The sequence below is a fragment of the Trachypithecus francoisi genome, unplaced genomic scaffold, assembly GCF_009764315.1.
Source record: "Trachypithecus francoisi isolate TF-2019V2 unplaced genomic scaffold, Tfra_2.0 Lachesis_group13, whole genome shotgun sequence".
NCBI lineage: Eukaryota > Metazoa > Chordata > Mammalia > Primates > Cercopithecidae > Trachypithecus > Trachypithecus francoisi.
In genome coordinates this window covers 117,408,825-117,424,338 of record NW_022681458.1, presented here as the reverse complement: position 1 = coordinate 117,424,338, position 15,514 = coordinate 117,408,825, and the positions used below count along the sequence as shown (strand labels likewise).

Below are 15,514 nucleotides of genomic sequence, written 5' to 3'. Positions count from 1 at the left end.
GCAGGTTGCAGTGAGCTGAGATTGTGCCACTGCACTCCAGCCTGGTGACAGAGTGAGACTCTGTCTCAAAAAAAAAAAAAAGAGAAAGCAGAGAGCTCCCACTGCCCTGGTGTGAGGAAACCAGAGAAAGGTGGCTGTCTGCAAGCCAGGAAGAGGTCCCTGTCCCGGAACTCAGTTGGCCGACACCTTGATCTTGGACTTCCAGCCTCCAGAGCTGTGAGAAATAAACTAATGTTTAAACCACACAGCCTATGGTGTTTATTATGGTATTTGCCTATGGTATTATGGCCATCTGATTTGACTGATACAGAGATGGTTCCAGAATACTGTAGCCTGTGTTTAAGTTGGTGATGCTATGAAAATAAATGTGGTAGTTCATTCCTTTATATAAAGGTAGCGCTGTGAACCCAGGGCCTTTGCTCACGTCTTAGTTGACTTGTCTTCTTATAATAGTTTCCTAATTTCTCTTTTCCCCCTCTTATTTATATTATATATCTGGATTAAATCATATATGGTATGATTTTATACTTTATATCTATACAGACTTTTAGTGATTTTATTACATTTTATTTGATTTTTGAGACATGCCCTTGCTCTGTTGCTCAGGCTGGAATGCAGGCGTGCCATCACAGCTCACTGTAACCCTAAATTCCTGGGCTCAAGTGATCCTCCCACCTCAGCCTCCTGAGTAGCTGGGACTACAGGTGTGCTATCCTGTCTAGCTAATTTTTAAAATTTTGTAAGGACAGAGTCTTGCTGTGTTGTCCAGGGTGGTTTCAAACTCCTGGCCTCAAGCAGTCCTCTCGCCTCAGCCTCTCAAAGCACTGGATTACAGGCATGGGCCACCACACGCAGCCCGGTGATTTTTCGTTGTTAAGATCAAGGACGGGTTCCCTGGCTTGGCATTCAAGGCTCATGATCCGGGCGTGATATGCAAGTTTGGGTTTCAGTGTTTCCATTCCCGCCATCAGCCTTGCACTCCAGCTTGTTGCCTACGCCCTGTTCTGAAGCCCAGCCTGAGAGCTGCACTTAGAATTTGTACCTTCTCATCTCTTCATCGTCTTCCCCTATGTTCTTATCTCCATCTGGGACATCATCTCCACACTTCTGCTTCTTTAAATCTTCTCTATCCTTCAAGACTTGAAATACTCATTTCCTTTACATGATCCCCGCTCTTACATCCAAACTAGAGTTAATCATTTTCCTTTGAACTCTGATAGTGCTTAATGTTTTTCATCCTTTCATTATGCAACAGTCCTGTGTGTTATGATAATATTGTATCCCCAGTTTTTCGTAGTTACTTTGAAAATATTTAATGTAGTCATATATTTTGAATATGTAATATGAGCGACATTCAAAAGGTCCTGGAGAGTGAAAGGCAGTCCTACTCCAGTCACTGCCCTGTGACCACTGTTGCCAGTTTTTGTTTGTTTGTTTGTTTGTTTTTCCAAGATGGAGTCTTGTTCTGTCACCAGGCGGGTGTGATCTCAGCTCACTGCAACCTCCGCCTCCCGGGTTCACGCGATTCTCCTGCCTCAACCTTCTGAGTAGCTGAGACTACAGGCGTGTGCACCACGCCCAGATAATTTTTGTATTTTTAGTAGAGACAGGGTTTCACCATGTTGGCCAGGGTGTTCTGGATATCTTGGCCTCGTGATCCACCTGCCTCAGCCTCTCAAAGTGCTGGGATTACACGTGTGAGCGACTGCACCCAGCCAATGTATGTTCTGTTTAAAAACACAGATGTTGGCATAAGATGAACACTGTTCTCCACCAGTTCCCCACTGGTAAATATTTAGGTTGTTCCCAACCGTTTGGATTAATCAATGCTGAGTTGTACGTAATTCTTGCATATTTGCATGAATATGTTCATAGGATGCATTGCTAGAAATGGAATTGTGGGATCCAGTTGTGCACATTTTAAATGTTGATGGGTGTTGCTCGATTCCCTTCCATTAGGGCCATACCGTTATCTCACTGTCAATGTGTAAGGGCGCCTATTTCTATTTCCTTGCCAATAGTTTCTTCTCAGCTGTTTTCTTTGACATCACACACACACAAATAGCCCTACTGTTCCAAAAACATGGACATTCTCCATTTCTACTTAAAGTGTGCGCACACTGACTGAAGCTCTCTGTTGCAGTGATATGTGCTGCTAGGATTGTGGCTCTGTTTCGAATTTGCTAGCCAGGCTATGGCTTTCCAGTCAGGTATTTTTTGTTTTGTTCATGCTGTTGCTGCCGTTGGGCTGTGTGAATTTCCCTCCACTGCCCAGCCAGATTTCCTTTCCGGTAGACGGGCTTAGTGTCTCATCCGGCAGACCTGTTTCCTAGTGACCTGGGCCGAGTGTCTCATCCAGCAGCCCTGTTTCCTGGTGATCTGGGCCGAGTGTCTCATCCGGCAGCCCTGTTTCCTGGTGATCTGGGCCGAGTGTCTCATCCGGCAGCCCTGTTTCCTGATGACCTGGGTCGAGTGTCTCATCCGGCAGCCCTATTTCCTGGTGATCTGGGCTGAGTGCCTCCATGAGAAGTTGCACCCATCTTCTCCAGTAGTGCATCTTTTCACAGCAAGCAAAACATTTTCACCACGTTTCTAGTGGGACAGGCACTAGCTCTTTTCTGGGCATCAGGAGACCTGGCTTTGTTCTGGTTCAAGCAACAGCTGGTGAGTTACCAAAGACAAGTCACATCTGGCCCCTGGTCCTTTGCTTTATAAGTAGAATCACAGTCCGAGTGGGCATCACTGCCGTGGTCTCTATGCGGTGCTGAGTGTTGTGGGGATGATGGCTAAGTGTCAGGGTGCATTTCCACCACTAGGGGATTACGGGCCAGCCAAAGGCACAGGAGGAAAGCTAACAGCCCCGGGCAGGTGCACAGAACCAGAGGAGTTTGAAACGGTGGTTCCAAGCTCCTTGGTGTGATTGATGTGATCACAATAAACATTTTATCTCTAAATCTTGGGCCATTGGACCAAGAGAAGAGAGAGAGAGCTGGTATTGAGTTATAGTGAGAGGTGCATGGTTCGTGTGCCTGCTGAGCCTGGCTTGTACTGAATTCCATTGAATCCCATTCCATTTTACCTTCTGTTTCCACCTTTTTCATGCTCCTGCTTGTTTCTCCAGAAGAAAATGCAACAAATTGCTTTCAAAAACTTTACAAAAGCCATAGATGATTATTGAAAATAGTTCAAATGATATGGAAGACAGAAAGATAGTGAGTGTTTCTCTGTTGTGTGTTTGGATGAATGTGTCTTTGGGGTAGTCACTATTAACACTGGGTGTATTTCCTTCCAGATCTTTTCCAGTGTACTTACAAATATATATGTGCACTTTTTAAACAACAAAATAGTACCTCACAAACATTGAGTCCCCTACTCCCACTCTGCAGTCTACATGGACATCCTTTCATGGTGATACGATGAGACCTGATCGTCTCCTTTTGTTCGCTGGAGTGCTAGGTAATAATAGCTACAGATAACTCACCTTCAGTGGGCATTTACCATGTGACAGGGTCTGTGCTCCAGGCAGGCTACATGAAGTGGATCTTAAGGCTTTTTACAACAACGCTATGGATGAACACAGTAATTGTTAACATTTTGCAAATGATAGAATTGCAGTAGAGAGAAGCAAAGTTGCTTGCTGAAACTCATGGCGCGATTCCCGAGAGAGAGAACACTTTTAAAACAATTGTTGTTATAGTCAGGTGATTTACGATCATTTGAAGAAATAGTGCATTCAGTGAATACATTTCAGGGTCTGGTACAGTCTGGGAGCTGTTCCTGAAAATGCACTGGGCTAGAGGTAAGGGAGTGGTCCATTGGCCCTGGGCCCCTAGTGCAAGGAGGGAGGTCCCTGGGAGAGGGGGCATGGAGAGGAGGTCTCGGAACAAACCTTGTAACATCCATTTCTGCTGAGTCTGGTCCGAGGTCTGGTTCTTGACATGTACACTTTTCAGAGATACTTGGTTTTGATTTTTATCATGGCTCACCTGAGCAGCCAGGGTTTGAACTGCCTGGAGATGTGGTCTGGCAGGCCAGTGGTATGCCCATCCTTCCCGCTCCTGCAGGAGGGGAGTCAGCCTGGGACTAGAGGGCTTCGCCTGTAATCAGCTATCTCATAATAAGTGGATTTGATGCTGGTTTTGCTAGGTCAGGAAATTTCCCATTTGGAAGGAAAACTGATACTTGTTTTTGGGTGTTGCTGAGGAGCCACAGGGTTTAGAGCAGGGACTGGAAGTTTGTTGAGACACACGTGAGTGCACTCAAACATCTTCCATGAAACGTGGAAATAAACACAGTGTTCCAGAGAGGTTTCTGGCTTTGGGATATAAATATTTCTGTAACAGTATGACAGTGGGTGTCTGCTGTATTTTTTTCTCTGCTATTTTGGCAAGTTTTATTTGGGTATATGTCTTCTGTACAGAAGGTATGACATCACTTTTTGCCAGCAAGTATTTACAGCCGTTGGTGCCTCCTATGTGGGTCACTTTTGTGCCGTGGTTTCTTTGGGGAAATTGTAGGTCTCCTACCCAAAGCACATTGCCCTTTTCAAGGTACTTCTGGTTTCTGAACACCTGTGGCAGTGCCTTCCATATGGGTGAAGCCAGCCGAGAAAGTACCGCTCCCCAGGAGGTGGGGACTGGTGATTGCCTGAGTGAGGAGGCCAGGGATGAGCCCTGGACTAGAACGTGTGACCGGCTGCTTTTCCTTCCCCTCCTCTCCCTCCTATTTTCCCACCACCCCCCCCCTTTTTAAAAATTTCTTATTAAAAATTAAAGAATTATTTTGGTTTCCTTTATTCACTATTCTTTGCTAATCATATGCAGAGTGAGACTGGGACAGTGGAAAGGAAAGTTGTACTTGGCTTCAGATGATCCTACCAGCCCCGCATTGAGGGGCTTCCGCCAGATGGCATTGTGAAATGGTGTTGTGGAGGTTCTCCTTTCAGTCCTCAGGGTTCACCAGCAGAGGCAGATAGTATTTAGTCCTGGCCAGTGTTGAGGAAGTTGAGCTCAAAGTAGCTAAGGGAACTTCCCAAAGTCACATTGAAAGTAGCAGAATAGAACCAAACACAGATTGTCTCTGAATCAGGCAAGTTGTCTGATTCTAAAATGGGCTCTTAATTTTTGGAGGTCAAAAAGCTGAACAGACACAGACATTTCTTTTTTTTTTTTTTTTGAGCTAGGGTTTCGCTATGCTGCCTAGACTGGTCTAGACTCAAGCTGTCCTCCTGCCTTAGCGTTCTGACTGCTGGGCTTACAGGCTTGTGTCACCAAACCCAATAGAACAGACATTTCTTGAAAGAAGACATACAAATGGCCAAAAAATATGTGAAAAAAATGCTCATTATCACTTATAATTAGATAAATGCAAATCAAAACCACAGTGAGATATCATCTCACCTGTTAGGATGAGTATTATCAAAAAGACAAAAAATAACAAGTGCTGGCGAGGATATGGAGAAAAGGGAGCTCTTACACACTGTAGGGGTTTGTACACTAGAGCAGCTGGCTGGGCACGTGGTGCACACTGACATCCCAGCACTTTAGGAGACCAAGGCAGGCAGATCACCTGATGTCAGGAGTTTGAAACCAGCCTGGCCAACATGGTGAAACCCCGTCTCTACTAAAAACACAAAAATTAGCTGGGAGTGGTGGATCACACCTGTAATCCCAGCACTGTTGGGCGGCTGAGGTGGGCGGGTCACTTGAGGCTAGGAGTTCAAGACCAGCCTGGCCAATGTGGTGAAACCCCATCTCTACTAAAAAATACAAAAATGCCGGGCGCGGTGGCTCAAGCCTGTAATCCCAGCACTTTGGGAGGCCGAGACGGGCGGATCACGAGGTCAGGAGATCGAGACCATCCTGGCTAACACAGTGAAACCCCGTCTCTACTAAAAAATAAAAATAACTAGCCAGGCGAGGTGACGGGCGCCTGTAGTCCCAGCTACTCGGGAGGCTGAGGCAGAAGAATGGCATAAACCCGGGAGGCAGAGCTTGCAGTGAGCTGAGATCCAGCCACTGCACTCCAGCCCGGGCGACAGAGTGAGACTCCGTCTCAAAAAAAAAAAAAATTGCCCGGTGCAGAGGCGGGCGCCCGTAATCCCAGCTACTCGGGAGGCCAAGGCATGAGAACCACTGGAACCCAGGAGGTGGATGCTACAGTAAGCAAGCCGAAATTGCACCACTGTACTCCAGCCTGGGCAACAGTGGGACTCTCTCTCAAAGAGAAAAAAGAAAAAGAGTAAGAGTAAGCTAGGGCACCCACTATGGCACATGTACTACAGCACATATTCTCTTATGTGAAAGACAAAAAAGAGTGGATCTCACGGAAGTTGAAAGTAGACAGAGGCTCCTAGAGAGTGAGAAGGGTGGGGGAAGAGAGAGATAGGGGGAAATTTGTTAAAGGATACAAAATTATAGCTGGATAGGAATAAGTTCTAGTGTTCTATAACATAGGATGACTATAGTTAACAAGAATATATAGTTTCAGGCTGGGCCCGGTGGCCTGTAATCTTAGCACTTTGGGAGGCTGAGTTGGGTGGATCACCTGAGGTCAGGAGTTTGAGGCCAGCCTAGCCAACGTGGTGAAACCCTGTCTCTACTAAGAATACAAAAATTAGCCGGGCATAGTGGTGGGTGCCTGTAACCCCAGCTACCAGGGAGGCCGAGGCAGGAGAATAGCTTGAACCTGGGAAGCAGATGTTGCAGTGAGCTGAGATCACACCACTGCACTCCAGCCTGGGCAACAGAGCAAGACTTTGTCTCAAAAAAAAAAAAAAAAAAAGAATATATAGTTCCAGATAATTGGAGGAAGGGTATTGAACGTTACCAGCGCAAAGAAATGATAAATGTTTGAGATGCCGGTATGCTAATTTCGCTGATCACATACATTACATGTATTATAACATCACTATGTGTACTCCATACATATGTATGGTACACAATTATGTGTCAGAAAAAGAAAAAGCTGAACTTAGATTGGAATGGCTATGAAGTAGCTAACTTTTTCATATTTTTGATAGAGACCCTAGGCATTTATTTTAAGTAAACTATCCTTGGCTTCAGGAAATGTTTAGTATTTGAATTTTAGCCTTGCATTTTATAACACACAGAGGTAAAACTGTAGACTTGCTTTAGATACAGTCATAGGGGTTTGCCGTGATGACTTTTTTATGTAATAAGAGGGAAATATACCTTAATTAATAGGCATACATGCTCATTTTTCTCCCTCGTACACATTTTTAGTTGTTGTCCAGGCATTGTGATACTTATGTAAACAGTATGCGATATCTTAGGTAGGAATCAGAATTTTAAGGTAAGAATACTTAGAGTTATATATTTTGCAAACTTTCAAACTGGACATTTTACATGTCCATTATATAACTGTAATTAAATTTTCAAAAAGACAATACCTGTCTTTAATATGGATGATGCTCTACCATTTTTTTTCTTTTTTTTTTTTTGGAGACAGGGTCTCATTTTCTCCCAGGCTGGAGTGTAGTGGTGCAATCATGGATCACTGCAGCCTCAGCCTCGTAGGCTCGAGAGATCCTCACACTTCAGCCTCCCAAGTAGCTGGGACCACAGGTGTACAACACCATGCCCAACTAACGTTTAAAATTTTTTGCAGAGACAGGACCTCCCTTTGTTGCTCAGGCTGGTCTGGAATTCCTGGGTTCAAGTGATTCTCCTGCTTCATCCTCCCAAAGTGCTGTGATTGCAGGCATGTGCCACTGCCTGGCCCCATATAAGTGGGATGATGACTTTAGCCTAGGAGTTCCCCACCAGCCTGGGTAACATAGTACAAGATCCTGTCTCTACAAAAACTAAAAAAATCAACTGGTCATGGTGACACCTGCCTGTGGTCCCAGCTACTCCAGGAGGCTGAGGCAGGAGGATAACTTGAGCCCAGGAGTTGAGGCTGCAGTGAGCTCTGATCTTGTCATTACATTCCAGCCTGGGTGACAGAGTGAGACCTTGTCTCTTAAAAAAAGTTACTGGCTACCTGATTATTCATAGGAAAAAAACCTGAACTCTGATCTAAACCTCATACCTCGTACAAAAATTTACTCAAAATGGATCATGGGCTAAAATGGAAAATGGAAAATAAAGATGAAGAGAGGAGCTGGAGACTGGGAGAAACTATTTGCAAATCACATGTCTGATAAAGGACTCATATCTATAATATATCAAGAACTATCTAAATTCAGCAATGAAACCAAATCATCTACTTTGAAAATGAATAAAAGACCTGAAGAGACATTTCAGATAACATACAAGCACATGAAAAGATGTTCAACATCATGAGCCTTCAGAAAAAATGCACACTAAAGCCACGTCACTATACACCTATCAGAATGCCTAAAATAAAAAGTAGTAACAAGACCAGTGCTGGTGAGGATGCGGGGAAACAGGATCACTCACACTTGGCTGGTGGGAATGGAAGATGGTACAGCCATTCTGGAAAACAGCTTGACAGTTTCTTAAAAAACTAAACGTGCAAATGCCATAGGATGCAGCACTCAGATTCATGGTCAGTTATCCCAGAGAAATGAAGACATGTTCACACAAAAGCCTTTATGTATCTGTTCATAGCAGCATTATTTATAAAGGCCAGAAACTGGAAACAGCCCGGAGACTGCTCAGCAGGTGAATGGTTAAACAAACTGGCGCACTCAGGCCCCAGATACCACTCTGCAGTAGTTCATGACATCCTTGTTCATCCGTCTTTCAAACGAGAAACCACCATCATCCTTAATCCCCTTTTCTCCCTCCTGGGTCTGAGTGGACTTCATTTTGCATTTCTTTCCAATGCATTTTCCCTCTGTCCTTTCTGGTTGTGCCTCATGCCTCATTTGAACTGTTGTAAGGGCCACCGAATTGTTTCTCTGTCTCATCATGGAATCCTTTCTACACTTCATGCCCCGCATTGCCATTGGAACAATCTTTCCAAAACATGAACAAACTAACTTAAATATCCCAGGTAGCCTTCCAAATAAGTCTAAGGTTTCTGTTAGAAGTTTTACTTCTTGTCTATAGGGAACCCCAGGACTGTAGAGAGATGAATTTGCTGTCTGCATTTTAAGATCAGGCAGAAATCCCTGGAGGGGCCCATGTGGAATAGTGGTACAAATACTGGTTCTGGAATCAGAAGCCCTCATATCCTGGTTCTAACACTAGCTGGATGTTCTTGGGAAAGATTTGGTTTCAAACCTCAGTATGAGGAAGTATACTCATGGGATCACACAAGCCTGCTGGGAGGGGCGGATGAGGGGCGTGGTGAAAATGCTGTGTAATCCCTGAAGCACATCGTATGTGTGAGAAGTGGAGCTGTGTGGATAGCGGTTCTGGAATCATTGTATGAAAACGATGGAAAGCACATTCGTAGTTCTGCCTGATGATACCACTGGGCACCTGTGTTGTACATGCCTGCAACATGGGTGAGGCCCGGGTCAGTACAGCTCACAGTTTGGTTTTCATGCAGATGATCAAGTTGGTTTTCTAGATGATCATGTAGGCTTGATGCTGAGCACCAGACAAAGATGTTGATTGAAGCGATTTAAAAAAAAATTTTGTCTGAGTTAAGATTTTACACCAGTATTTAGAAAATCAGCAAAAGAACTTGGAGGAATGTTCTCAGGCACGCAGTTCAGCCCCCTGCCCACATTGTCATAAAATCCGAGTGTTCCTACAGGGAGGCGCATTCTTTTCTGTTCTCATCACAGGTCCTTTCCTGGCTCTGCACCTGCCTGTCATGCACGTCCCTGTGAAGAGACCACCAAATAGGCTTTGTGTCAGCAATAAAGCTTTTTAATCACCTGGGCGCAGGTGGGCTGAGTCCGAAAAGAGAGTCAGCGAAGAGAGATAAAGGTGGGGCTGCTTTATAGAGTTTGGGTAGGTAAAGGAAAATTACAGTCAAAGGGGGGTTGTTCTCTGGCGGGCAGGAGTGGAGGTCACAAGGTGCTCAGTGGGGGAGTTTTTGAGCCAGGATGAGCCAGGAAAAGGAATTTCACAAGATACTATCATCCCTTAAGGCAAGGACCGGCCATTTTCACTTCTTTTGTGATGGAATGTCATCAGTTAAGGCGGGACAGGGCATTTGCACTTCTTTTGTGATTCTTCAGTTACTTCAGGCCATCTGGGTGTATACCTTCAAGTCACAGGGGATGCGGTGGCTTGGATTGGGCTCAGAGGCCTGACATTGCTCTCTTCCCTATCTTCCCTACCTTTTCCCTCCTGTGAGGCTCTCTCACAAAATGAATGGCCTCAGCCACACCTTCTCTGCAGCTGCATCAGACTGTGGCGACAGGAGTGGTGGCTGCTGCAGGGCCTGCTGTCCCCACAGAGCCCAGTCTTGCTTGCCGCTGCAGCCCGGTGATCATTTTGCACCTCAAGTATGGAATTTTACAGAATGAGAGCCAACATGCTGGGGATGGGGCGTCTTTATCACGTTGCTCTGCATATTTTAATCTTGGGTAGAAAGTATGGAAAAGTATGGGATACCTGTGATTTGATGTCAGAAGGACGTTGTGAACTTGACGTGGACTGAGAATGTTCAGGTGCAACAGGCACCCCGGCTTCATTAAATGGGACTTCCCCATCTCCCTGCCAGGCACGCACAGGTGTATGGGCACATCTTGTGTGTTATCCTTATCTAGAGTGCACCTTGTCGTCATGCTTAAAGCTACATGATGATATTCTTCCTCATAGAGTAGGTCCCAAACCTCATTCAACACAGAAATGTACTCTTGCTAATATACATAGAAAGTGCTTTCATGGTCGGGCGCGGTGGCTCAAGCCTGTAATCCCAGCACTTTGGGAGGCCGAGACGGGCGGATCACGAGGTCAGGAGATCGAGACCATCCTGGCTAACACAGTGAAACCCCGTCTCTACTAAAAATACAAAAACTAGCCGGGCGAGGCGGCGGGCGCCTGTAGTCCCAGCTACTCGGGAGGCTGAGGCAGGAGAATGGCGTAAACCCGGGAGGCGGAGCTTGCAGTGAGCTGAGATCCGGCCACTGCACTCCAGTCCGGGCGACAGAGCGAGACTCCGCCTCAAAAAAAAAAAAAAAAAAAAAAAAAGAAAGTGCTTTCATATACCAAGTGGGAGAGCAGTCCTAAAATCTGGCTGGAGTCACAGAAGGAAGGCTTTGGGAAGCAACAGATTCCCTAGTCCAAAGCTGGTTTTTGATGAACCTAGAAACAGGACCAAGAGAAGTGAATTTGCCTAAGGCCCTGAGAGTGTCTCATGGTAGGATTTGAACCTAGCAGTTTCTTGACCTATTTCTTTAAAGGATTAGTCATGCTTCCTCTGATTCCTGTATAAACATATTCCTCATTCATTCTTTTGTTTCAGTGAATTATTGCGGTGCTACCACCTAACAATATTTGAGTCAAAATGTGGCAGTGTTTATCCCTTTCCAAGGTTTTCAGTTGCACACTTTTTCAAAGTTGTGCTTATAGTTTCTTGTTGGTTGTGAGGTGTCCTTTCAGAAGCCAATCGTGTGGTGTATTTATGTTGATTGTTGGAGGTAGTTTGGTGAGAACTTACTTTGAGTGGCTGGCGTGGGCCTGGGGGACAGTGACAACTTCCTGCTTCATGGGCAGAGATGAGGTAATTGCTTCCTGGGAAGTACCATCCTCCTGGCCACACTCTCCAGCCCATTTTGGTTGTGTTGGTTTCCTCGCATCTGCACGTTTCTGGCTTCATGTGAGTCTCATTTATTTGAGCATATGACTTCAGGCTGTGGGGAAGAATGGCCATTTTAGCACAGAGATGCACACAAAGGAACAACTGGCTAAATGTGAGTGAAGACATTCTTAGGGGGGTTTCATTTCTTTTATTCTGTAACAGGCAGTCTGGGAAGCATTCTGGACACGTGGCCTGCGCTGTCACAGTTCCTCCTTGCAAGATCGCAGATGTTTGGAGATTGTAGTGATAACCGTTATCATTGAGAATGTCATTCTCGCAGGCTCTAATAAGTCAGGATTTATTCAGTGTTAATTTGTTAAAGACAACTGTATTTCTAGCCGAATCCGTGTTAGACGTTTCTCCTGGCAGTGTTGCTGGGGCTATTCCCATGGCTTAGTCTTAGGGAAGCACCCGCCTTTGAATACTGCTGAAGCTGTGAGTACCCAAAGCGCACCGGAGTACTTTTGCCATATGGGGTGTTAGTCACTGATACACGTCTCAGTCAGACCTGATGGATTCTTGACCCCTTCCTTTTTTAATTTTTTAATTTTAATTTTAATTTTTGTTTTTTAAGAGCACAACCTCTCAGGTGGCCACCATGAATCTCTGGTGTTTTCAGTTGGCTGCAGCCTATTTGCCGTCTCTGGTTCAAACATATTCGAAGCCTGATGATGCTTCCCTCGGTTCTTCTGCTGTGTGACCTCCGCGCCCGCAGGGTTCAAGACTGTCAGAGCTGGGAGCCCCCTTCACAACTACCAGGGTTTCCGGAACCTCCTTTATCTAGCCCTGGGGATGGAAGAGATGTCATCAGAGGTGAAGGCTTATTAGGTTTACATGCCATTGATAACGAATGAGGAGGTTTTCTTTGATATAAGGGGAGCTTCTTATAATGTGCTTTAGTAGGTAAAGAAGCTTTTGAGGTTTGCTTTCTCTGGAAAGGTAATTTGTGATCCTGCCTTTGCTTTCAACAAAAATATAATTTGCATACCAGTGCATGTTGTATTACTGAGCACTGGCTGACAAACGGTTCTTAACTCGTCATTCACTCCGCCACTGTTTCTTGAATGGCATGTGTGCCAGCTGTAGTAGGAACTTGCTAGGCTCTAGAACTAACCCTTATGAAACGGGGGTCCTGGGGAAAGCAAATGCATATAACTATAAACGTTTGAGGGGATATCAGAGGGGGTGCCTCTAGGTGCAAAACTTCGTTCATTCATTGTCCCATCTAGGAGGTTTTGTGTCTTAGCAGCGTGCTCCATAGTAACACATTCCTGTATCAAAATATTCATCATATTATTTTGAAATTCTCTGCTTAGGTATGTATTTTTCCCACTAAGTTTAGAACTGGTTAAGGACAGGCTATGGGGTATGTAATATATGTACACACACACATATATATATATATAACCATTGTAAATATACAATATATATTTATATATATACACACATATATATTTCTCCCTCTCTATATATACACACAACACACACATACATATATATACACATACATATATATGAAATACATACGGCCGGGCGCGGTGGCTCAAGCCTGTAATCCCAGCACTTTGGGAGGCTGAGATGGGCGGATCACAAGGTCAGGAGATCGAGACCATCCTGGCTAACCCGGTGAAACCCCGTCTCTACTAAAAAATATATATAAAAAAAAAAAAAACTAGCCAGGCGAGGTGGCGGGCGCCTGTAGTCCCAGCTACTCGGGAGGCTGAGGCAGGAGAATGGCATAATCCCGGGAGGCGGAGCTTGCAGTGAGCTGAGATCCGGCCACTGCACTCCAGCCTGGGTGACAGAGCGAGACTCCGTCTCAAAAAAAAAAAAAAAAAAAAAAAAAGAAATACATACATACATACACACACACACACACACACTTCTGCCAAGCACAGAAAGTCAAAACTAGGCAAGGGTTCTTTTAGGGTTCATGAAAAAATAGATGTGCTTAGTTGAGAGCATCCTTAAGTTGCCAGGGGAAAGACAGGATGGATTCACAAAGGGAGATAGTTTTTTGGTTTTTTTTTTCTTCTTTAACTCTTGAATTCAAAATAATCCAGACTTACGGAAAAGTTGCAAAAATAGTACAGAGAATTCCCGTATGGTCTTCCCTCAGGTTCTCCAAACATTTCACCCCATTTGTACTTTCTTTTTCTCTCTCTGTAGATATAATTTTTTTTTTTTTTCTGAAATGTTTGAGAGTGGAAGGTAGAATGCAGGGCTGGGTGAAAGGCGGAAGGAGAGAGGTGGGTTTGGAGGCTTTTTCTTTTTTAACCTTCTGAGATGGAGTTTCGCTCTTGTCACCCAGGCTGCAGTGCAACGGCACAATCTCACCTCACTCTAACCTCTGCCTTCTGAGTTCAAGTGATTCTCCTGCTTCAGCCTCCTGAATAGCTGGGATTACAGGTGCCCACCACCATGCTCGGCTAATTTTTTGTATTTTTAGTAGAAGGGTTTCACCACGTTGGCCAGGCTGGTCTTGAACTCCTGACGTCTGATGATCCACCTGCCTTGGCCTACCAAAGTGCTTGGGATTACAGGCATGAGCCACTGTGCCTGGCGATTGGGAGGCTTTTGCAGTAATCCATAGTGCTATGATGAGGGCTGGACCTGGTTGGAAATGATGAGGAAGATGAGAAGTGGTTAGGTCTGGCATATATTTTGAAAGGAGAGTTTAAATGGGTTGGATGACAAGAGAGAGAAAAATAAGTTTTAAGGATGATGTCAAGGATTTTGGACTGAGTAACTGGAAGATGAGAGATGCTGTTATTGGGATGGGGAAGACTATGGGAGGAGTGGGTTATAGCACGGGGAATCAAAAGTGCGTTTTGGGCATGCTAAATTGGAGGTCCAAAAGGAGATGTTAAGAAGTGTTGGCCGGACACGGTGGCTCACGCCTGTAATTCCAGCACTTTGGGAGGCTGAGGCAGGCAGATCACCTGAGGTCAAGAGTTCGAGACCAGCCTGATAATTATTAAAATCGATCATTGATGTTTACTAATTAATCATATTATTGCTGCCAATACCGCAAGGGGTGTACACCTACCTGTGATGTTGTTCCTAATATCCAGGGACAGAGGACCTGATCTTAGTTTTAATATCGCAGTAGGTGTACACTCACGCTGTGACACTGATCCTAATATCCAGGGGGTAGAATATGACATGACTCCCAACATAGCAATGAACAGACAGCCACCCGGTGATATTGCTCCTAATATTCACGGAAAAAGTGTATGATATTACTCCCAATATCGCAGGGAGGGTACAGCTCTTCTGTGATATGGTTCCGAGTATCCAGAGGAGGAGAGGATGATAATAGTTCCAGTATCGCAGGCTGTGTTCACCCGCCCTGTGATACTGTTATGAGGATCCTGGAAAGGATATGACTCCCCATAGAGCAGGAGGCATACATCCAGCCTGGGATATTGTTCCTAATATCCATGGAGAGGAGAGGCTGATATTACTCCCAATATGGCAGGGGGTGAACATCCACCCTGTGATATTCTTCTTAATATTCCAAGGCTGAGAGGTTGATATTACTCCCAGTATCGCAGACACTGTACACCCCCATGTGATACTCTTCCCGGTATCCGGAAGGGGAGAAGATGGTATTAATCCCCATATCGCAGGAGGTGAACACCCACTCTGTGATATCTTTCCTAGTATGCAGGGGGAGGGGGGATATTATTCCAATATTGCAGAAGATGTACACGCCCCCCCATGATATTGTCGTTAATATTCCAAGGCACAGAAGACGATGTTACTCCCAATATCGCAGAAAGTGTACACCCCCCAGTGATGTTGTTCCCATGATCCAGGA

The 15,514-nt window shown here is 45.0% G+C and overlaps 1 protein-coding gene and 1 pseudogene across 1 annotated transcript in view; one reads left to right on the top strand and one right to left on the bottom strand.

Moving 5' to 3' along the window:
* The window catches only part of LOC117095273, a 1,129,150-nt pseudogene that overhangs the window by 402,063 nt on the left and 711,573 nt on the right, over positions 1 to 15,514 (bottom strand).
* Positions 11,626 to 15,514, top strand: part of LOC117094238 (SH3 domain and tetratricopeptide repeat-containing protein 1-like) — a 409,070-nt gene continuing 405,181 nt past the window's right edge. Inside the window, 1 exon segment of the mRNA XM_033229423.1 lies at positions 11,626 to 12,504. Within this exon segment, the coding sequence (XP_033085314.1) occupies positions 12,360 to 12,504 (145 nt within the window). The 5' untranslated portion in view covers positions 11,626 to 12,359.